General features: G+C 40.4%; 1 protein-coding gene across 3 annotated transcripts in view; it reads right to left on the reverse strand.

Annotated features, from left to right (window-relative positions):
• Positions 1-24,370, reverse strand: part of agbl1 (AGBL carboxypeptidase 1) — a 100,965-nt gene that overhangs the window by 13,866 nt on the left and 62,729 nt on the right. For all 3 annotated transcript variants that reach the window (XM_085283127.1, XM_085283126.1, XM_085283128.1), the window contains 13 exons: positions 22,458-22,666; positions 18,540-18,702; positions 17,768-17,835; positions 17,438-17,554; positions 14,918-15,086; positions 13,745-13,835; positions 12,895-13,161; positions 12,235-12,318; positions 9,128-9,208; positions 8,772-8,920; positions 6,233-6,320; positions 5,264-5,396; positions 1,601-1,754 (listed from right to left, as the gene is read on the reverse strand). In XM_085283127.1, the coding sequence (XP_085139253.1) occupies positions 1,601-1,754; positions 5,264-5,396; positions 6,233-6,320; positions 8,772-8,920; positions 9,128-9,208; positions 12,235-12,318; positions 12,895-13,161; positions 13,745-13,835; positions 14,918-15,086; positions 17,438-17,554; positions 17,768-17,835; positions 18,540-18,702; positions 22,458-22,666 (1,773 nt within the window). The remainder of the gene's footprint in view (positions 1-1,600; positions 1,755-5,263; positions 5,397-6,232; positions 6,321-8,771; positions 8,921-9,127; positions 9,209-12,234; positions 12,319-12,894; positions 13,162-13,744; positions 13,836-14,917; positions 15,087-17,437; positions 17,555-17,767; positions 17,836-18,539; positions 18,703-22,457; positions 22,667-24,370) is intronic.

Raw genomic sequence — 24,370 nt, forward strand, 5'->3', positions numbered from 1 at the left:
TGAACCCTGACAAGACACACCTGGTGAATTAAAAACCATTTCAGGTGACTACATCATGGAGCTCATTGAGAGAAGAGAAGGGTGTGCAGCTCTGTCAACAAGGCAAAGGGTGGATACTTTGAGGAATCTAACATATCATATTTAGAGCTATTTATCCTTTTTTGTTTGCTACATAATTCCATATATCTTGCTTCATATATTTGATGCCTTCAGTTTGTATCTACAATGTAGAAAGTAGTAAAATAAAGAAAAAACATTAATTGAGAATGTGTGTCCAAACTTTTGGCTAGTAGTGTAGCTTTGTCTATTCATGAAGCCAGATGAGACACATCAATTAAACTGCAGAAATGTCTTAAAGACACAAAGACCTGGATGATACAATACCCTAGGAATATGTGATTTCTAAGGTCTTTCAAAGCAGAATGGGAGGCAGAGCCTTGAGGTTTCGGGCCCCCTTTTTATGTAATCAGCTCCCAGTTTAGATTCAGACACCCTCTCTACTTTCAAGACTAGGCTTAAAACTTTCCTTTGGTTACAGTTCAGTCTAGATCAGGTGAGTGTGAATTCTCCCTTAGTTACACTGCAGTAAGAGTGTTTCTTCTTTACTCACCTCTTTTTACTCCCCATGTCTTCATACATAACTCTGCATTTAATGATTAATTAATCTCTGGCTCTCTTTTACAGTGCTTTTTCTTTCTTTTATTTGTCCTGTCCATCTCCCTTCACTCCCAACTGGTCGTGACAGATGACTGCCCCTTCCTGAGCCTGGTTCTGCTGGAGGTTTCTCACTGTTTAAACAGATTTTTCCTTTCACACTGTTGCCATAGTGCTTTTTCATAGGAGTTAGTCTGACTGTTTGTGCTTTCTCTGTACTATTCTAGGATCTTTACTAGATAAAGTGCCTTGAAGTGACTGTTGTGGTTTGGCGCTAATAAAATAAAATTTATTTGAAGAAGACATTTGGTGATTCTTCTGGCTTCATCGGTAGGTGACCTCCACTGGAGCAGTTTGCAGCAAAGTATGAAGCAGTAGTAATGAGAATTATCACTTATAAGTCTGAGGCAATGACTCTCTGCTGTAAAAAGTTAGAATGCCTACTCTGCACATCTATGAGCAATTTAGAGTCACCAATTAATCCACTAACTGCATGTTTTTGGGAGGAAGGCGGAGTACGTGGAGAGAACCCAGACAGATACAGGGAGAATGTTCAAACTCTGCACAGAGGGCCCAAAGCTGCTCCAATATGTTCTCATGTAGAGAAACATGACAGTATACATATGCATCTTAGAGTCTGAGTCTAACAACTGAAAATAACAATATTTTCCAGTGATAATTATATGTGAAAAAATGTAAACATTTCTCCACGCATATAGGGTTAGTGAGTGAGGTTGACAATTTCATGTGTTCACCATGAAATTGAAGAATCTGTTATGAATGTGTGACTGGGTGAATGACACTTGTAATAGAAAGTTATTTGAGTGCTCAAATTGAATAGAAAGGTCCTTCATAAGTACCAGTCTCTCTACCATTCCAATGTGGCTGTGTAAACACGTAAGTACCCCTGACATGAGTAGTTCCTGGACTACAAAGCACTACTTACGCATCTGGTGCAGGTCTTTCCACCTTCTGCTGACTGGACAGGCAGTGATGGTAACTATTGGACAGGAGTTTCCAGCCAAAGTGCTACAAAGAGTCTGCTGCTTGAAAAACACCTTGGCCGGATCCACTGATTTCTGCAGTATTTTCAAGTGAGCCTGACAAAAATAACAAATATATACTTAGGTCTCTAATTATTTATAAAACAGATATATTTCTCTTGTAATTCTGCCTCTGTACACCACCAGAGCGGAGCTGAAGTCAAACAATCAAGATGTTTTTGAAATTCAGACTTTCAAATTTAATTCAAGGGGTTTAACAAGAGTATTACCTTAACTACTTAAGAATTACAGCTAATTTTGTACAGTGGGGGAAAATAATTATTGGATATTTGATTGGTGATATGTTTTGGTTCATGTCATGCTGAAAGACCCATCCACGACTCCTCTTCAGTGTTCTGGCTGAAGGAAAGGAGGTTCTCGTCTACACTTTTATGATACATGACCTTGGACCCTTAGCAGAAAAACTATTCCAAAGCATAATATTTCCACCATGATTGACTGTGGGGATTGTGTTCTTTGGGTCTGCATTTTGTTCCCTCCAAACACAGCAGCTCAAGTTGGTCATATCCTGCATCAGTTTTGATGGCTCAGGGCATGTCATTCATATCATGCCTGGTGAAAGAACTGTATTTAATGTTTCACGTTTGTTTCCTCCACAGATTGATGATCAGGTTGAGGGTTTGAATAGGATAAAAATACAGTATTGCAAATTTCATTAGTGACATTAAAACCAGTTGCGACCAGTGGTTTGATCCTGTATTGGGTGCCCCGGTCCTTGACAGGATTTTCTCCCTTTGAACTACAGTTCAGGATTTTTGACCTACTTAAAGAAAACTAGGAGAAAGTGCCAAGTCCTAGTAAATATCCAATTCAGCATCTTATGGACTTGAGAGAAAAACTTCACACTTCCGGTAGGGTATGTGAAGATTTGCTGGTGATGGTGGTTTGATGGTTCCCAGCCAAAGTCAGGCTGTGGGAGTTATGTGCCAGTGGGGTGTGACTGCAGGAGGGAAAGGTGTGGTGCCAGCTAGGGAGGATGACACACCTGACATGCATCTGGTGATTAACCTTCCTCACTATATAGCAGCTGTGGAGGGAAAAACACAGAGCAAGTTGTGCAGTATGTTGAAAAGCAACAGAAAGAGTAAGCACTCCACAGCCAGCCATTTAAGAAAATGATGTATAAAAAGATGTACAAAATCTATACTGCATTGTTTTTACATTAGACTTAGACATTGTACTTATTTATTGAGTTACATTTTCCCCCAGAGGTTTAGAGAATAGAGCTAAAATAGTAATTCAGTTGTAGTAGGGAAGACCCAAATGCAGACAAAGTTTTTTAAAAAAGGTTTAAATATAAAAAAGCTGATTTACCATAGCCTGAATAACAAGATGACATAGGAGGGGATGCAAATGAGGGTGAACAAGGGTGCACATAAAAACAGTGATTGCACGTCTGAACTGCTCATAGCTTAAAAAACTCAAAATTCATGTTTGTCGTCTGAGACAAAATAGTCTTTATAAACCAACTTCACATAGAACCTATAAAATTACATTTTCTGCTTCATATTGATCAGTTTTTCCAGAACAAGAGTGTGGTGCAGAACTGTAGTAACTACAGGGGATAAAGCTGTTGGGGGTGGGATTTGGTCAGGGATCTGGTCTGAGCCCCTTCTCGTTTTCAGTCATGATGGACAGGTTGACTTGTGAAATCAGGCAGGAGTGGACTCTGATGTTTGCAGATGACATGGGATCTATAAGGAGCATATGGAGAACCTGGAGAGGTGGAGGTATGTACTGGAGAGAGAACGAATGAAAGACATTAGAAGCCAGAAGACCGAATACATGTGTGTGAATAAGAGGGAGCTGAGCTGAGGTAGTGAACGCCGAATAATTTAAATGAGGTCAATCATCCAAAGTACCGGACAGTACATGAGAGGTGAAGAAGGGAGTCAAGGCAGGGTGGAGTAAGTGGAAATGAGTATCGGAGGTAATTTGTGAAAGAAGCAGCAGCAAGAGAGAAAGGCAAGATTTACAAGAAGGTAGTGAGACCTGCTATGATGTACAGAGAGGCAGAGCTGAAGATGTTAAGACTTTCATTGGGAATGACAAGAAGATATAGCATTTGAAATGATTACATCAGAGGGACAGCTCAGGTGGAGACAAAGTTAGAGAGTAAAGGCTGAGATGATCAGGACATGTGCAGAGGAGAACTAGTAAATATATATACTGGATAAAAGATGCTGAAAATGGAGCTGCCAGACTGAAAGATTCATGGATGTAGTGAAGAATATGCAAGGGGGTTGGTCTGGCAGAGGAGGATACTATGATAGGATGAGATGGGGGCAGATGATCTGCTGTGGTAACCCCTAAAGGGAGCAGCTGAAAGAAGAGATTTTATATTGACTTAGCCTGCTTGTGACATCTTAGATGGCAGCGCATGATCTAAAATATAAAGAAAACAAAAAATAACGATTTTTCTGGTAATAAAAGAGTTCTTAGTAACCATCTTATCTGTCTTTGTAATATAAAATATTATAAAATATGTTCAGGTTATAGTTATGGGGCTTATGGTCGCTGTTAAAATAACAGAGATGGATTCACATTTGAAATTATTTAACTGTGTCATCTGCGTGGCTTGATGCAGCTTTTCCCAACATGTGTATCGATATCTGTACACAAAGATTAGAGTGAGATACATACAGTCCAGATAACAATTATCAACAAATTCCACAAGAAAGGTGAGCTACTATCGAAAAGACTGGCAGCTTATCGGCCAAAGGTTGACTGGAGGGGGAAAGTGTGCTGCGAAAGGATGCACAAGCAACAGGGATGACTGCAGCCTTGAACTGTCTATTAACAAGCTTCCCGAGAAGTGGACTGAAGCTGGTGTCAGAGTATCAAGAGCCACCATGAACAGAAATGTTCTGGACAGGGACAGCAGATGTCACAATATCAAGAAACTCTTGAGCCAGAGAAAGAACTCAACTGTTGTCTTTTCAGATGAAAGTAAAACTTGCATTTCATTTAGAAAATCAAGGTCCTAGAGTCTGGAGGGAGCACGGACAGACACAGGATCCAAAACGTTTGAAGTCCAGTGTGAAGTTTCTGCAGTTTAAGGTGATATAAGGTGCCATGTCATCGGCTGGTTTTGGTCCTCTGTTTTATTAAGTCATTATAGGAGATCTTAAGGCACTACAAGAGTCCATCAGCTGACAGACTTTATAGATATTCAGGCTTTGAGTGATGTGGGTAATATGCTATAATCATCAAAATCAAACAAACAAAAAAGGTGTTAAGGTATTTCTTTGTGTAATGACTATAATATGTCACTTTTATGATTTAATGTTCATGAACTTAATTAGATTCTTGATTTTTTACACTATATATGTCACACTTTTACATATGCTAGTATATAGAAGTGTGAATTATACTGTATTATTTAACTGAGACTTGTATGATTTGAAACTCATCATAGTTTGTTTACACTTTTACACAGCTTCACAGCTTTATTTGTGATAGGGTTATAAACATTCTACAAAAACATTAAGTTTAAACTCTGACCAAAGTAAATAAACGGGATTATTATATGAAAAAAAAAATACCATCAGAGCAGAATATGTGTAGGGATAATGGTAGGCCAGGTAGCAGACATCCTCACTGTGTTTGAAGGTGATGGTAAAGGTCAGGGTGTAAAAGGTAGTTCTCCTTCTGCCCTGTGCTGGACAAAAGTTGTTTCTGTTGGAGAAAATTGAGAAAAAAAAATGTTTTGTTATATGTAGACTATCTAAATCAGGGGAACTGATACAACATAGTCGAACAGTAGGTAATATTATAGCACACGTACAAAAATACAATGTTTTGGGAGGTTTTTTCCCCAGTCCATCAGATGGTGCTATTGACTGTTTTTCTAGTGAGGTCAGTGTGCCTGAAGCTGGTAAAACAGAGATGGAGGTATGAGAGAAATTCTTCTGTGTTTAAATAAAACATGTGGCCTTATTTTGGATTTTTAACATGACAAGATAAATGTGAGGAATGTATTTTGCACATACTGCTGCTTCCAAGTTAAACTGTACAATGGTGCAGCGATTGGGACTGCTGTGTAAAAGCAAAAATATCCTGGGTTTGAATCCAGTCTTGGGCCTTTCTGTGCAGAGATTGCATCTTTGCTCTGGGCACTCTGGCTTGCTCCCAAAGACATGCATGGTAGGTTAATTGCTGCTTCTAGATTGAGAGTGAATGGTTGTCTCTTTGGATGGATAGGCCTCTGGTAATTGCTACTGCTAACATCTGTTTTGAACAGCTGAAATCAGCTGTCAGTTACAGTTAGTCTCAGTGGGGGGTTTTAATGAATGAACTTCTTCATTTGAAGTATCTATTGGAGAATCACACATAGTTCTGTGCTTGACCTATGACTAATTTACACAAGTTTCAAACCCGTGTGTTTTTTTTGCCCCTAATTAAATGTTTTTCGAGGTCTGACCTGCCTTCAGCAGCCTGCTAAAGCTACTCTCCAACACTTGGATTTCCAACATGTCTCTAATTAATGAAAAATATGTAAAATGTTTTCATACCTGAAATAACAAATTTCCGTTCCAGTACTGATCCAGTGTGGTCTACCTTCCAGGGCTTCTTTTACTGAGTACAGGACCGGCTGCATTCCTGCAGTACACACACACACACACACACACACACACACACACACATTTTTTCATATTGTGTAAGGGTACTGATAAATTAGTCCATGTCTGTAGGTGAGCACACACTGAACCTGATGCACAAAGACCAGTGTAACAGACAAAGCTGATAACTGCTGTAAAAAACTCTCTCTGATTGGGGTTTTAGGTTTTATCAAACCAGCTATTGCAAAAAACAAAACAAAAAAACAACAACAAAAACAAAAACACAGCTAGGTTGAAAGTCTCTGTGGAGACAGACTAGTAAACAAAACCTGTTGTTTCATTCTGTTATTGCTGCGTATGGAATATTCTGATTAGTGTTTTTTATCTAATGGGCTCTTTCTAGTGTGACACAGTGGTCCAGCGGTTAGCACTGCCTGCTCACATCAAGAAGTTCCTGGGTTCAAATACACTGGTCAGTGGGTGACTTTTAGTGTATAGTTTTATGATGTCCCCATGGGTTCTCCCTCAGTGCTCCAGCTTCCTGTTTAAGAACATACAGTGGGGCAAAAAAGTATTTAGTCAGCCACCGATTGTGCAAGTTCCCCCACCTAAAATGATGTCAGAGGTCAGTAATTTGCACCAGAGGTACACTTCAACTGTGAGAGACAGAATGTGGAAAAAAAATCCATGAATCCACATGGTAGGATTTGTAAAGAATTTATTCGTAAATCAGGGTGGAAAATAAGTATTTGGTCAATAACAAAAATACAACTCAATACTTTGTAACATAACCTTTGTTGGCAATAACAGAGGTCAAACGTTTACTATAGGTCTTTACCAGGTTTGCACACACAGTAGCTGGTATTTTGGCCCATTCCTCCATGCAGATCTTCTCGAGAGCAGTGATGTTTTGGGGCTGTCGCCGAGCAACACGGACTTTCAACTCCCGCCACAGATTTTCTGTGGGGTTGAGGTCTGGAGACTGGCTAGGCCACTCCAGGACTTTCAAATGCTTCTTACGGAGCCACTCCTTTGTTGCCCGGGCGGTGTGTTTTGGATCATTGTCATGTTGGAAGACCCAGCCTCGTTTCATCTTCAAAGTTCTCACTGATGGAAGGAGGTTTTGGCTCAAAATCTCACGATACATGGCCCCATTCATTCTGTCCTTAACACGGATCAGTCGTCCTGTCCCCTTGGCAGAAAAACAGCCCCATAGCATGATGTTTCCACCCCCATGCTTCACAGTAGGTATGGTGTTCTTGGGATGCAACTCAGTATTCTCCTTCCTCCAAACACGACGAGTTGAGTTTATACCAAAAAGTTCTACTTTGGTTTCATCTGACCACATGACATTCTCCCAATCCTCTGCTGTATCATCCATGTGCTCTCTGGCAAACTTCAGACGGGCCTGGACATGCACTGGCTTCAGCAGCGGAACACGTCTGGCACTGCGGGATTTGATTCCCTGCCGTTGTAGTGTGTTACTGATGGTGACCTTTGTTACTTTGGTCCCAGCTCTCTGCAGGTCATTCACCAGGTCCCCCCCGTGTGGTTCTGGGATCTTTGCTCACCGTTCTCATGATCATTTTGACCCCACGGGATGAGATCTTGCGTGGAGCCCCAGATCGAGGGAGATTATCAGTGGTCTTGTATGTCTTCCATTTTCTGATGATTGCTCCCACAGTTGATTTTTTCACACCAAGCTGCTTGCCTATTGTAGATTCACTCTTCCCAGTCTGGTGCAGGTCTACAATACTTTTCCTGGTGTCCTTCGAAAGCTCTTTGGTCTTGGCCATGGCGGAGTTTGGAGTCTGACTGTTTGAGGCTGTGGACAGGTGTCTTTTATACAGATGATGAGTTCAAACAGGTGCCATTCATACAGGTAACGAGTGGGGGACAGAAAAGCTTCTTACAGAAGACTTTACAGGTCTGTGAGAGCCAGAGATTTTCCATGTTTGAGGTGACCAAATACTTATTTTCCACCCTGATTTACGAATAAATTCTTTACAAATCCTACCATGTGAATTCATGGATTTTTTTTTCACATTCTGTCTCTCACAGTTGAAGTGTACCTCTGGTGCAAATTACTGACCTCTGTCATCATTTTAAGTGGGGGAACTTGCACAATCGGTGGCTGACTAAATACTTTTTTGCCCCACTGTACATACTGGGTAAAATGGTGATACTAAATCAGTTGTGATTGTGAATGGCTCTCTCTCCAGCATGTTATTCTTTCAGCTTCATGGTTGTATAATCATGCAGTGTGGAAAGTTGCAGTCATGCTTAAATGCAAAGTTTTTTTTCTCGTCACACATGAAATGAAATGATGCCACAGAGTGCTTATTTTCTTCACAAACACTTGCGCGCCTATTTGGAGAGTAAATAAGTACCATGTGACATCACTGATTTATGTATAAAGCAATAATGACAATAGTGACAAATTAAGTTTATAAATGAGGGAACACACACACACACACACAAACCACCTCACCATAGTTGAACTGGCTGTTGCTCTTCTCACAGTTGATGACATTAAAACGGTATGGGACATCGGCTGCCATGTTACTAACTTCAAAGTAAAACCACTGGGTATGCTGAGAAGAGTTAACATCTGGATTCAATATGAGGTCATATTCATATCTAGAAGAGAAGAGAAGAGAGGACATTGTTGCTTTGTACTGCATTTAAAATGAAATATGATTTATTTTCTCAGTAATTAGTAATAATGAAATGTAAGCTTAGATCTCCTAAACTGTGTGTGTGTGTGTGTGTGTGTGTGTGTGTGTGTGTGTGTGTGTGTGTGTGTGTGTGTGTGTGTGTGTGTGTGTGTGTCTCAACACAACATACCTGCGGACCTGAACAGCCTTTCTCAGATTCCCAGATTCAAACTTGGAAAAAAACCTCAAAGAATCAGAGTGACACTGAAGACTGAAAGACGGAGAAACAAAGAGAGACACAGACGGTCTTTAGGACACACACCACCCTATTCCTACATGAACACACACCTATCTGTCTGTCTCTTGCTGTGATTTTTGCAAAAAAGTAAGCAAGAGGGTTAGGGTTAGGTTATTTAAAATTAATTTCTAGTATCAGCTGTTTGCTGGAGCCACAGCTGTAAAAGCTGCTGCTCATGATATCGGTTTGGAAACTTGAAGGTGATACAAATCATGCATATATACCAACACGACAGTGTACATCAGTGTCACAAGAGCGTTTGTTTTAGTTCAAAGGCTTTATGGTTTTTCCTATAATAGCCTACCTGGTTTTTGTCAGTTCAGCCTTATATATTATGTTTAACCCGAGTGACCACCCGGTCAGCTGGTGGGTAACAGGCATCTCCGAAAACGTTAGAGCACTTATGCAAATATGTGATGTCTTGATAAATCGAGCAAATGTTTTAAGTTTACACAGCACCATTCTCGCATGAAAATATCTTAAAAGTTTATTTTGTGATCCAGAAAGAGTAGTATTCAAACACTCTGTGTTCCTCCGCCACTGCCTCGTTTGAGCTTTGGACGAAATGGATTCTGGGATATTGCATTTCGTCATTTCGAGCTGATTGGAGACCAGAACAGCCAATCAGATATTTTTGCATCCGTTGCAACAGATACAACAGTGTAGAGAAAGAAATGTTGAGAGCGCGAGCAACACATTGCGAGCGAGCGCAAATGCAAAAACTGAGCGAGAGGGGCTGCTATTGTGTGTGTGTGTGTGGATAATAGCAAACACTGAAATAAATTTTTTTCACGCAATGAATTTTCTTCACTCAAATTCAGCTTGTCTTCGCTCAAAATAAATTTCTCCTCAAAATGCAACACTTGCACCTGCAAACTTTTTTTACGTGCGCTCAGAATAGTGGCACAAAAATAACGCCATAGTATTCAGGAAGAAAACCAAACATTGTAGATATTTTTATCGTAACTCTGGTTTTACGTGGCCTATCAACACAATTTAAAAACTGGTATAAAGTCCACACTTTTTCCGTCAATTGTTCAGTCTGTCCTGCTCACATCTCCAATGGTTGTGTACGTTGTCATTAACGTTGCTTCACTCCACATCAGCCACGTCGCTTTGCTAGCTAAAACACCGGTGTCGGCACATAAGGACGCTGTCATAGCCTGTCAACGACGTTGATTAGCTGCGTTGATTAGCCAATGATGCGAATGTGAATCGCATCATTGGCTGGACTGTGGGATAAGGTGGCATCATCAGTGTTGGGGAGTAACGGAATACATGTACCGCCGTTACGTATTTAAAAAACAAAATATGAGTAACTGTATTCCGTTACAGTTACCGTTTAAAAAGGTGGTATTCAGAATACAGTTACTTTGTTGAAATAAATGGATTACACGGCGGTACTTCCCTGTTTCATATTGTCGCGGGTCAGGACTGTTTGGGTTTTGTTTGTTCTGTTGTTCCAGGCAGCAGCGTTATGGTTGCCATGGTTACAGGGTGACGCTCTCTCTGCGACTGTGTTTCCTGGGTGAGAAAGCACCTTTTTGTTGTTGTTGTGCTAAGCTAACAGGCAGAATGCATAGCACTAAAGAATGTAGCCTCATGGGCAGTGTAGTCCGTGCTGCAGGGAGAATGGACTGCCATACCCGTTATGTGTTTGTGAGCGCGAGGAGGGAGAAAAAGGATGGTAGAAAAGTACAAGTTGACATCGAGCAGAAACGAGAGCTGGAAGCATGTAAATATAATAATCACTGCAGACAAAAAGAGTGCCTGCCGAGCCCAGTTGTAAGTAAGTTATTAAGACTCGACTGTACACCGTGTTCGTGTTTTCCTCCAAAACAGTAAGTTCCGTTGGAGCAGCCTTTCAATGCCTCTCTCTGTCTCTCTCTCGCTAGCAAAGTTGACCCAGGCAACAAAGTAAAGCTATTTTTCGGCTACGAGCCCGACACGGAACCCACCGTATTAGCCAGAGGTCCCTTTACTACGGTTTGGAGCCGTAATAGTAATAAATCACACAGCAATAGGACATTCATGTAGTTGTAAAAAGCATGATAATATATTAAGCAAACCAAAGTATTCAGAATACGTTACTCTCATTGAGTAACGTAACAGAATAAAATGTATTCTGTAATCTGTAGTGGAATACATTTTAAAAATAACCTTCCCAACACTGGGCATCGTTCTAATCCTATACGGGAGCAGCCAGACACTTACTGACTAACACTGCCAAACAGAATTGTTAAAGTATTAATTTTAATTTCAATTCAGGTTAGATTTTTTTTGTGCGCAACGCAGATTTTCTGTGCACAGAGACCGTGCCAGCAGTGTGCAACTGCGCGCACGCGCAGCTTAGTGGGAACATTGGGTGCAACCCCTCCAAAAAAATTTAATTAAGTTAAATTGAATGGTTGCCTTTTCTAGACCCGCCACAGACTGGTAAGCTGTCCAAGCTTGTACCCCGCCTTCCTCCTTCCCCTGACCCTGAATTGAATAAGCAGAAGAAAATGGCTTGATGCATAGATAAAAATAAAGTTTCTTTTAGTCTTTCCCAAGACAAATTGTACTAGATTCAAACATCACTCACACTCTCTTATGAGTGGTGAAGGAATTATTTTGGAACAAAAGCAACAAATACTATAAAACAACACATAAAACTGTATTACTGTCAAATTTAACATTTACAAGTATCAAAAATAGAAGTATTTATTTTCCTGAAAAATGCTCCCCATCAGCATTACATTGATCAGTATTACTGCTGAGGATGTTTATGGTTCGAAAAAACCTTCATATTCAATAAAATCATAGGTTTTGCAGAGGCTGTGCTGTGAGGACCACAACAGCTTTTAATCAGCTCAGAAACACAAGTCTACATGTTGGTTTCAGGTTTAAGGTTTTAATCTTTCAAGCTCAAATCGTCAAGTCCAAGTCCGTCCCGGGAAAACAACCAATTAAAGAAAGAATGGAGATGGGGAGCAGGGGGTGAGGGGAGGGTAACTTACTTGCTATCTTCGAGGTCAAAGACAACATGGTTAATGATGTCATCAGTTTTCAGAAAACGCTGAATATCTTCAAACACTTTCTGTCTGATAAACACACAAGCATAGTCAAGCGTCGAATACTCGAATCACAGTCCTTGAAATATGTTTAAAAAACCTATCCTTTATATTTACAGCAGCAGTAAATATCTGAGTCATTATTAAATACTTATTGCTCAAATACTTATATACCTCCTGCTGTGATCGCTATACTTCCTCTTTAGGCTGTAACATCAGTCAGTCATCTGTTCTTTTCTGCTCACAAAAGTTTTTGGTCAATTTATTCAGTCTGTTAGTGTCACCAGCTGTGATGGTATAATGGATAAAGCTGATCAAATACAAAAGCAATCCAGGAGGTTTAAACATTTCCCCTGCTGCCACCTCTTGCTGTGATTGGACATAGGTGTTTCACATCATTACACCAGGTTTCATTATATTACATGCTAATAGTTTGCTATTGTCCAGTACTAAAACCCTGTCATCGCCTCTGTTGCTTTTCTTACCATATTAGGAATACGGTTGGTGGTAAACATGTGGCCCTCTGGAGTGAACGCTCTCCATTCTTTTCACTATAAAAATGCTTAGAGGTCTAACTTTCTACGTACCTGTTACATGAACTAATACCTCTGTATGTTGGGTTTGCGTGGGGCCATGGGTTGATGTCCTGGTGGTGGAAGATGACCCCAGAAATCAGGAAAGGCCAGGATGCTAAAATCTGGAATGGATTTGGTTTTGGAAGCTACAGCACAATATAGCTTGGGATCATGGTGGGGAATACCGGCTCCGTGCCGCTCCAGTAACCTGTCTATTATTGTATGATGATAAAATTCTTCTGTTCCATCTTCTTCATTATCTTGCTCATCTTCTCTCTGACATGGGGAGGCTTCTCCCCTAGAATTAAAAAGGAATGAGGTCAGACTCCTAAGATGAGAATTCAAAAGCAACAGCAAAGTCAGAAAGATTTAAATTCTTTCAGTGATGCACACGGAGTTAGTCGCCGAACACCAGAAACCAAACAAAACAAAACCAAATAAAAGTTAGGCTGACGGGACTAGGGTGATAGTACTGCTGGAAGAAGAATAACAATGTAGACCATGTCCTCTACTAATTGGAAGGTTGGTCCCTGTCTGCTCCAGTCTACACCCCAAATATCCTCGCGCAAGATACTAACCCCAAGCTGCTCAAGTTGCAATTCCATTCGAGTATGTGAATGTTAAATAGAAAGCACTTCTGTAGACAAAATGAAGGTCTGAATGGATGAATCAGGCAAGTTGGATTTCTGCATCATGTAAATAAATGCCACAGTTCTGGCCTTGAATCTGCCTCATGCCGCTTGTCAGTTTAACAAGCAGTAGATTTAAGTTTTTGACAGTTTGTTTTGCATTGTCAGGATAATTTACATTTCAGTTAAAACAGCTCGACAGAACCTTAGTCCATGCAGTACATGCAGTTAGCATGAAGACTTTGAGCTTACATTGCCCCTCTAACCATGGTCCTGAACCCAGGGCTTGTGCCCAGGATGCTGCTGTGACTGTGGAAATCACACGCTTCTAAATGGGCAGCAGCTGAAGAGTGAGAAAGGGAAAATAATCCATTGAGTTTTTAAATTCCCACAAAAAAAATGAAGGAGCTAATGCAGTGATGTGAAAGAATTTTTGTGAAATTAACTTGTAATTCTTAGAAGAGGTCCCGAGTATTGTTTACTTAGCAGAGCAAATAAAAATCAGTGGAATTAATGAGAATGAAAAGAAATGTGCAATATTTCTTGCAAAAGAAACAAAATAGATTCACGATTGAGTGAAAAAGACAATAATGTGTTATTTTGCAGATATTTGACCAGCAATTAGTTGCTGGCAGAATTGTAAACTTATAATTTATTAGTTTAAGGCATGGTCAGTAATCAACGGTAATCAGGTTACTAACTCAATTCACTAGCTGTGAGGTACTCAAGCAGACATTTTTAGTCTGTTTTAGTTTTAGAATTGGCTCAGTATTTCATAAATGTCAACTTTAAACTTTTAATTAAAGTGAATAATTTAATCATTAAAAACTGATTTTAAAAATCTGTCAACAACTAACAATAATAAAGAATGAATGTAAATAAGCTGCTTTAATATTTCTGATGAGGTTGTTAAAACCTCATTAGAAGGTTTCTTTGCTGTGTTTTTTACTCTTTGACTGTACTTAACTGGTAACTCTGCATGTTTAGGTGCTATAAATTTATATAACTTATCGTATGCTGTCCTTGGCCAGGACACTCGTGTAAAAGAGATTTTTAATCTCAAGAGTTTTTTCCTGGTTAAATAAAGGTTAACATTTTTAGCCGTTATAAAGCTGTGTTTAAAAACATTGTTATAAACATTCAAATATATTAATGATTTTGCTCTTAAAAGTAGATGGTAAAGAGTGCTACTCATTCTGCTTCTGTTTGTGAGAGGGATAAGCATAAGCTGGAAATATGCATCACTTTCTCTATAGGCTGATGTCATTATCCAGAGCTATCTTTTTGTAATTGATCATAATTTTTCAGTTCAATTCAATTTTTTTACGTAGCACAAAAACACAACAGAAATCTCAATGCAACTTTTCGTAAAGTAGAGACCCTACTTTTGGACCAGTGTTGCTGTGTGTTTAAGCTGGCTCTGACCTGGCATGTCTCTACTGGATATTTCCATCTCTGAGTAAGAACCATCAGAGGTAGAGGAATCTCGACTTGCAGTAGTCTTTGTCCTGTCCTTGTTAAGCAGCACTACCTCATCATCTGATGATGATGATGCTGTTGAACTATCCCCTGTCTCTGAACTCAGATCCAGCTCCTGAAAAACACAGATATAGTCACGTCTTACTCTGGCAAAACACCAACTGTACATTGCAAGACCTCACAAAAGATGCTTGATTTTTTCTGAAGAGGCTTTGTGTAAACATGTGGGCAGTTGAGAGCTAACCCAGTCAGTAGCCTATGTACAAACATACCTTGGTCTTTTGAAACATGAGCTATGTTCAGTTATAGAGTCAATGCTGCATCATTTATTTCCAAGGTGAGGTGAGTGTGGAACTAGCAAATACATAATAGAGAGCCTTTTGAAAAAACTGTTACCTGGCTATGTGGCATTACAAAGTTTTGATTATATAGAAAATTATGTGGATGATGTGTGCAAAAGTGAAAAAAATTATGTTGAAATCGTGATTGCCAGCGTAATAAGTATGCCATGTTAAACAAGAGTCTACCTATTAGCCTCCTTCTTCCACACCGAGGGTGATGAGATGACATTTCTAGACATCACATTGTTTGCTTCCGGTCCACATAGATCATACTATACATATATACAGGTAAACTGACTCTAAAACCTGAAAATACATGTAGTGGTTAAATATTACAGACAATATTGTTGTCACTCTACAAAATCATTGCGTGGTGACGTCACGGTGACATCAGCTGCCAGTAACAGCATCTATATTGTGCTTTTCTAGTCTAACTGGCCACTCAAAGTCTTTCAGACTACAAGCCACACATAACCACACAGTGCTTTATTTTATATAATTTAAGCACACTATCTACCTCACATCCATGAGCAGTCTTTGGACAGTGGGAGGAACACGAAGTGAGGAAATTCACACAGGCACAAGTGCAGGAAATGCCATATAGAAAGGCCGTGATATATCAAAGACTTGAATCAGAACTCTTCCTGCTGTGAAGTGACAGTGCTAACCTCAGCGTCACTTTAATATTTTGTCTGATTTTGTTTTTCAATGCAGGTGCATCCCTGCATTGTAACAAGATGATAAAGGTTATCAGTTCATAAGTGATTTTACTGTTGGCTCTTTAGTGTATCATTACAAGATGGAAAAATCTTAATTAGGTGACAACATATTCCATTTCATGCGGTACAGTACAGTCATGACCAATACGAACACGTGTTTTGGTTGTTTTTCACTATATCATAGAAATGTCTGAAATTAACTACAAATTTAAATACAACTTGAAGCTGTCGTGTAGAGGTCAGCCCTGTTGCCTCACAGCAAGAAGATTCTAGGTCTCAATCTGCCAGCTACCTGAAGCATTGCTGTGTGGACTTGGCATATTCTTACTGTGTGATCTCTCCAGTATGCCAGGTTCAAACCACAATCCAAAAGGCATGCATAGAAGGTTCATTGGTGACTTTAAATTGGTCTTAGGCAGGAATGATATTCTGCCTCTGTGTCTTGGCTGTAGGTGTCCACTGATTGGAGTAACTTCGTTTGTGGCTGCTGTGAGCCACACTTGTTTTCCATCTTTCCCCATTTTGTCTTTTAGGTCAACAACTAGAAAAGACTCCAGGGGGATTTCTCTAAATTCATTTTGAGTTCCTGGGGGAGGTGTTACACCCCTCTGCAAGCACTACCTGCCTTTAAAGTGGCACTGCCAATTGACTGGGTTTAATTGCTAATTGTCTGTACTTGACAAAGGGTGGACCTTGTTATGCTCTCCTAACTGATTCCTTTTTGCTGTCATTTTTCAGCTTAAATAAAGTTGTGGTTTCAGTCTCCATTTTATGTTGTGGTTTATGAACCAGGTCATAACACAGCCCTGTAATGGACTGGTGATCTGTAGACAGCTGGCACAGGATCCCTGCATTCCTGAATTGGACAAGTGGTTAAGAAAATATCAAATCTTTTTCATCGATCTGTACCATTTTCTTACTTTCTACTTAATTACTTAGTAACATTTCAGTTTTATGGTTGTGTTTAAAGTTAATCTAGACAAAGGGTTTGGCTTCATACAGAAAAATGTCGGCAGTGTCTTGAGACAAAAAAAAATACAACACACGTATTACTTTTATTGAATTAAACATGAAGCCAACATCTTTTGCCTTTAAAAAAAATAAACTTAGCACAAAAGGAAGTTTGTCTTTGGTCAGTTATTTCTTTGTAACAATGTTTCTTGGCAATGAATATTATACTGGTGGAAAGTCTGTTTATTTCACCTTAAATGGTGCTTGAGAAACTTGCTGAATCGTTGTTGCCAATGCCAAACAGTTTATTCTACTACTTTGTTTAGTGTTCTTTATTGAATCGGATGATTGAAGTCCAAAGAAACAACACATTTGCGGAATTTAACAATTTATTCATCTAACAAACAAATGCACACACACAAACACAAGACAGAGAGCGAGAGAGAGGTGCATACCTGGAAATCATGTGACAGCTCAGGACAAAAGCAGCTGTACTGTGTAAGCAGCTCTTTAGGTCTGTCAGGGTCAGGAGGAAGACGAAGTTTGTTTAGGTCAGTCTCCAAGTCATCATCCTGGACAAAGATGCACACAAATGCATAATGACTCATGAGTCTTCAATATATACTCACAGCAGCATATATCAAATCCACCGTACTGCAGCTACCTACCTGTGGAAGGTAGCTGCAGTACCCAGAAGGTATGCACAGGCCAAAAACCAGATTTCAAACCATAAACTTTCTTGCAGTGAGGTGACAATCCTAAGCACTCCATCTGCATAGACTCACATAGTCTCTGTTGTTGGCCTCATGGTTATCTTCAGCTTCTTCAGCATCGCTCTCATCACTGCTCTCATCTACAACACATATATACACAACAGAAAACCGATAAGTTAGAGTGACTGTTGACTCCAAAGTAAAATTACAATCATAATGGACATTTAATTTATATAGCACATTTCATTATACTTAAACTTCAATTAGGTTTAAACTTAAACAAATGCAAAGGACAAAAACTATGTTGAAATGTATTGACACTTTGATGAATAAAAATTAGATTAAAATGTTCTGAAGAGACAAGATCCAATCAGAACACATCAGTTGTGTAAAGAGGTGGAGTGAGCTTCTAATTGATCCAATCAGAAGTAATCTCCATGTGCAGCGAGGTTGGATGTGCACAATTTGATCTGAAACTGATTATGGAACAGAATTCCGAAAACCCTCTTATGTCTCATCATTTCCTAATTACATTTAATTTTATTAAACGTTGGCCTTGAGGTCAAGGTCACCGGGATTCAGTCTTGTTCATTTTCAGTAGATACACCTATGGTATAAATATCAAAGTGCTACGTTGCCTCATTCTCAAGTTATTAAATCTACAAACGTGGGTGTCCACGCTGCCTGCTCACGCAGTGGGGTGACGAAAATACCCCATTAACCCTTAATGGAATAAAAATGGCCAGTCTCAGACTACATAAGATTAACTAAAGATTTAATTAGTCTGTTTGGGGCTCCTGAGGTCTAAACAGTTTTTGGAGGTCTATGAATCCTGGGACTTTACCTGGTGTCTCACTAACATCCGTGAAAGCAGGTGTACCAGGCAGGAGAAAGCTATATGCAGACTGATCTGATGTGACTGGTAGAGGAATTCTAGGAAGACACTTCCTCATCAGCTGCACGGATGGCTCCACCAAACACTCCAGATTTTTGCTTAATAAACATGTCTGCACAGAAACAAACAAGAAAATTGAAACAACATGAAAACTCCAGAAAAATGTGAGCTAACAGATTAGTTTAATGTTAATGAATGAGCTATATTGTACCAACAGAATGCCGAAACCTACCCTCCCAAACTCACATTTGTCTTTCATTCATTTTGTCTTTTGTATATTACAGTTTATCATTTTTATGTGATTTTCTTTTCTCCATTTTCTTTGGATTTTCTGGTTGATATTCTCCTTTATCTCTATTTATTTTATCTCTACAGCCACAATACACACCCCTCGTCCAAAGGCAGCCTGTCACAACGCGCTCCATCCGGAGATGGACCCCAGAAAAGGAGGATGCTCTGAGGGACTGTTATGACACCACAGACTGGGATGTGCTCCTGAGCCCACATGGTGAGGACATAGAGGGGGCGACACACTGTCTTACAGACTACCTCAACTTTTGTGTGGACACGGTCGCCCCTGCTAAGACGGTACGGTGTTATCCTAATAACAAACCGTGGGTAACACAGGAAGTCAAAGCTGTCCTCAACATGAAGAAGAAGGCTTTCAGGAGCAAAGTGAAGGAGGAGATGAAAGCAGCACAGCGGGAGGTGAAACGCTGCCTGAGGGAAGCAAAGGACACCTACAGGAGGAAGGTGGAGCAGAAGTTGGAGAGGAACAATATGAGGGAGGTCTGGAATGGTGTGAAAACCATCACAGGCCACAACACCAAGAAAAGCACAGTGGGGGGGACTGTGGAGAAGGCAAACGAACTCAACAACTTCTTCAACAGGTTTGACCAGCCCACAACCCCCCCACCCTCACCCTCACCTTCACTACAGAGTCCTCTCCCCACTCTCCTGCCTCCCTCGCTTCCCCCCCTTCCTGACACCATGACACCCCCCTCCTCCAATCCCTCTCTCAGCAGCAAGACATCTCCCCCCCTCCCCTCCTCCCAAACATCTCCCAGTGTCACAGTGGATCAGGTCAGGAGGCAACTGAGGAAGCTTCGCCCCAGAAAGGCAGCAGGCCCAGACAAGGTGTGTCCTAGGATGCTAAAGGCGTGTGCTGCTGAACTTGGGGAGCCGCTACAACGAGTCTTCAACCTCAGTCTGCGACTGGGGAGAGTGCCCGCCCTATGGAAGACATCCTGCATCGTCCCGGTCCCCAAAAAGAACCGGCCCAATGAGCTGAATGACTTCCGACCGGTGGCACTGACGTCACATCTTATGAAGACTCTAGAGCGGCTCTTCCTCAACCTCCTCCGACCACAGGTACAACATGCCCAGGACCCACTACAGTTTGCATACAAGGCGGGTGTCGGAGTGGAGGATGCCATCCTGTACCTCCTACACAGAGCCCACTCACACCTGGATGGGGGAAAAGGCACGGTCAGGATCCTGTTTCTTGACTTTTCCAGTGCCTTTAATACCATCCGGCCCTGTATGCTTCAGGAAAAACTGAACAGGATGGAGGTGGACCCCTGCCTGGTGGCTTGGATCTCCGACTACCTCACCGACAGACCACAGTACGTCAGGCTGAAGGACATCACGTCTGACACAGTGGTCAGCAGCACAGGAGCACCACAGGGAACTGTGCTGTCCCCTCTTCTCTTCACCCTGTACACCTCTGACTTCTGCTACAACTCTGAATTATGCCACATTCAGAAGTTTGCAGATGACACGGCCATCGTGGGGTGTATCTGGGATGATCAGGAAGAGGAGTACAGAAGTCTGGTGAGGAACTTTGTCGCATGGAGTCACACAAACCACCTGCAACTCAACACCTCAAAGACTAAGGAACTGGTTGTGGACTTCGGGAGGTCCAGAGAAGGTCCACTGCCAGTTCAGATAGAGGGGGAGGAGGTGGAGGTGGTCAACAAGTACAAGTACCTCGGGCTGTGGGTGGACAATAAACTGGACTGGTCATGCAACACAGAGCACCTGTATAAAAAAGCCCAAAGCCGACTGTACTTCCTCAGGAGGCTGAGGTCTTTTAACATCTGCAGGAAGCTCCTGAGGATGTTTTACCAGTCGGTGGTTGCTGGAGTACTTTTCTATGCTGTGGTGTGCTGGGGGAGCAGCACAGCAAAGAGGGACTCATCCAGGCTGGAGAAACTGATCAGGAAGGCTGGCTCTGTGGTCGGCATGAAGCTGGACACTCTGGTGACAGTGGCAGAGAAAAGGACATTAAAGAAACTGCTGGACATTATGAACAATGCTGGGCATCCTCTGCACACGGCCATAAACAATCAGAAGAGTCTGTTCAGTGACAGGTTGCTTCTCCCCAAGACAAGAACTAACAGACTTAAAAACTCCTTTGTCCCACACGCCATCAGACTGTTTAACTCCTCTCTGGAGGGGAGAGGGAGGGGAAACAGGAGGACAAAGGAGGGGGGAACAACTAAGCTGTAGTGCCTCTTCACCTCACTGTGCAATACCTTGTGCAATACTTTTTGTAAATAGTCAACAGTGCAATAGACTCAATACTTGAAATGTGCAATTCACTTGTATTTTTATTTTTTATTCCTATTTATTCTATTTATCCCCTTTGTATATTTTATTTATATTTGTCTCTGTATTTGTGTGTGTGTGTGTGTGTGTGTGTGTGTGTGTGTGTGTGTGTGTGTGTGTGTGTGTGTGTGTGTGTGTGTGTGTATATATATATATAACAGTTCTGTAACTGTAACTTCGGTCGTTGCTGTGCTTTTTTTGGAAGTCGAATTTCCCAGAGGAACCCACCCGAGGGATTAATAAAGTTCTATCTTATCTTATCTTATCTTATCTTATCTTATCTTATTAAAATGAAAGTACTATAAAATTTAAGCATATTCATTTCCTAGTAAATGAGCAAGCTTGCAAATTCCTCAGGGCATTAGTGAATCATTGCTGCTATTGTATAGCAAAAGAGCTTAAATAAATGTCATGGTAGATAGTACAAAAATAAATAAATACAAAGTGGCAAATCAAATAATAACTGTAGAGAACATAAGACAAGTAGCAGTAAAATGCAACCTGGTTTTTAAAAGGACAGTATTAATGCAGCAGGAAATTGTTAATCTGTTGATTTAGCACACTGAGTGGTAAAAAAAACATTTTAATTGTAGTCATTGACTTGGCTGAATGCACGTTCAGCCCTGCTGTTCTGATATATAAAATAAATATAAAATTACTGGCAGTGGCCAGGGGTACCCCTCAAATGCAAGATTTTCAGAAAATCTTTTTTCGGAAAGGTGACCTCTGACCCCTGACCTTGATGTCTAGGACACAGAGATTCAAACTAGTCCGTGATTTTTAGTAGCTACACCTATGGTATCAATATGAAACTAAATTTAAAAAGAAATCCATTAATTTGCTCTTGCATTCACAAACTTGGGTGTCCACATTATCCACCTGCCTGCCTACCTAGCAGGGTGTCAACAATACCCTTTTACAGCCAAGGGTTAAAAAACTTAGTCAACATACAAATTAAATATGAGGATCACATATTGATCCAATCAAAGTGTTGTGTTTATTGCCAATAAAGTTGTATCTCCTGATGCTAAACATCATCGATATTCACTTTGGCACCATGGACACACCCTTCAACAAAAACTTAAAAATCTTTGCAATTTAGCATGATAAATGTATTTAGATTAGGTTGATCAAATACAGCCGAGTCGAGTCGATTTAAGTAGGTACTAATGGAAAAAGGACTATACTGGCACACAGGCATTTGGTTTCTACCTCATGAAGTCAGATTAACTTCACCTAGAAACAATTTGAACTCACCTGTGCAGTTTGATATAGGAGTCTGATACCTCCCTGGGATAGAAAAGCCTGCCTGCCTGCAGTGCTGTCAGTGGCCTTAAGGAGGCAGCACAGGAGCGCATGACGGATTGCTATGGCAACATCTTGGTTATCTTTGCTATGCCAGTCCTCATAAAGCCACAAGAAGCCAGAGATGTATCCTTTAGATACCGCAGAACAAACATTTGCCTCTGTGAAGGAGAAACAGACAAAAAAAAAGCAGGAAAGGACATAAGTACATTAACATTTTGGATCATTTTTTCTTAATATATACTATATTACTTCAGTAATAACTGACTGGAAGCAGTGCAGAAATGCATCTATGTATTCCAGATAAACTAGAAAAGTGAGAATGCCCTTTGAATAGTCTGAACTATTTCTAATCTCATTAGTGTGTAACTTTGTTCACTTTTAGCAATCAAAACAAACCAACAAACAAGAAAATCCACTTTTCACGTAGTGCTGTGTTTTTTGCAGTTCTTACATTGTTTAACAAGACGACTGCATTCCTCAGAAGTAGACATGTAGACCCAAATGATTCAATATTAAGTAAAATATTTCATCTTACAATTTTAACTATTTCAAATATATATATATTAAATGCTGCTGGTGTGAATGCTTCTATACTCTGTTAAATGCTGAAGCACTGAAATACTGTAAACATTAGCCTAAATATTTTGTCTGAACAATTTAGACTTGGAGGAAAACTGTTTGGATTCCGACTGACGAAACCTTCCTTTCACCCTGTGACAGCTGGAATAAGCTACAGCACCCCTGAAGTGGATAAGCGGATAAAATTGGGTGGAAACATGGACATTTTTCTTTATGTAAAATAAATCACACAAAAAAACTGCAAGCCATCAGGGTCTCTGGCAGGGCAGTGACTGTCTAAAAGGTCACTGCTCAAGTTCAGTTAGTTACAGCGACTTACACAGATGCAAACAATGACACTTGCTGAACTGAGGTATTGGCTGATTTCAGTCTCCACACTGTGGGTCCCAATCTGAACCCCAAATCTGACTACTGAACCTGCTTGAAAATCAGGAAAATAAACTTACACAAACTTTAAGCCTTTTAAAAAATATTTATCTGTCAGTGTCATCACAAACCGCACACTTGCATATTTTTGGGTCAGTCATCTAGTAAGTGCATCATTCTCCAGGTTACAAGAAAATCCAGAATATTTAAGATGCCATTCAGAATGTCACTCGGTCCTTCTCTGCATCTTTCTGAAGTGCACATATCACATCTTGACAAACCAAATCCACACACACAGCAGATAAGTAAGCATTGCTCCAAATGATATAAAATTAATCCATAAATTTCGTAAATTCAAATGTGTAATAATGAGAAATGACACAGGGAAAAGGTATTGAACACATGATGAAACAAAGGTGCAAAAAGGCATGAAAAGCCATGACACCAGCTGAAATCTATCAGTAATTAAAAAGCAATCCTGCCACCTATTACCAAGGTGTCACACAACAGGGAATTGTGAATTTTGTGGACAAGAGGAAAGGTTTGAACATGTTAGAATGTGGGAAATATAGACAGGAAAGGGAAATACATAAATCTGAATTACAGAAAAATAGAGTTCAATTAAGGATAAAAGAAATATTACAAAGGAATACAAGTAGAGGAATACTCTTAAGGTCTTTAAAACCTTATTGATTGCATTGGTTACAGAACAATTTCTGAACTACTGAAGGTTCCAGTGAGAAACTGTTGGGGCCAAAATCCAGAAGTGGAAAGATCATTTCAACATAAACCGGCCACAGCCAGGTGTTCACCACAGGATGTCAGACAGAGGAGTGAAAAGACTTTTCAGAAAACTTGTCCAAGAGCTACAGCAAGACCTGGATGCAGCAGGTACAATTGTTTCAGAGGAAAAAAAA

Source organism: Mchenga conophoros, linkage group LG7 (genome assembly GCF_057382185.1).
Source record: "Mchenga conophoros isolate Kocher_MC1m ecotype Shallow Benthic linkage group LG7, M_conophoros_male_GT1.1, whole genome shotgun sequence".
NCBI classification, from domain to species: domain Eukaryota; kingdom Metazoa; phylum Chordata; class Actinopteri; order Cichliformes; family Cichlidae; genus Mchenga; species Mchenga conophoros.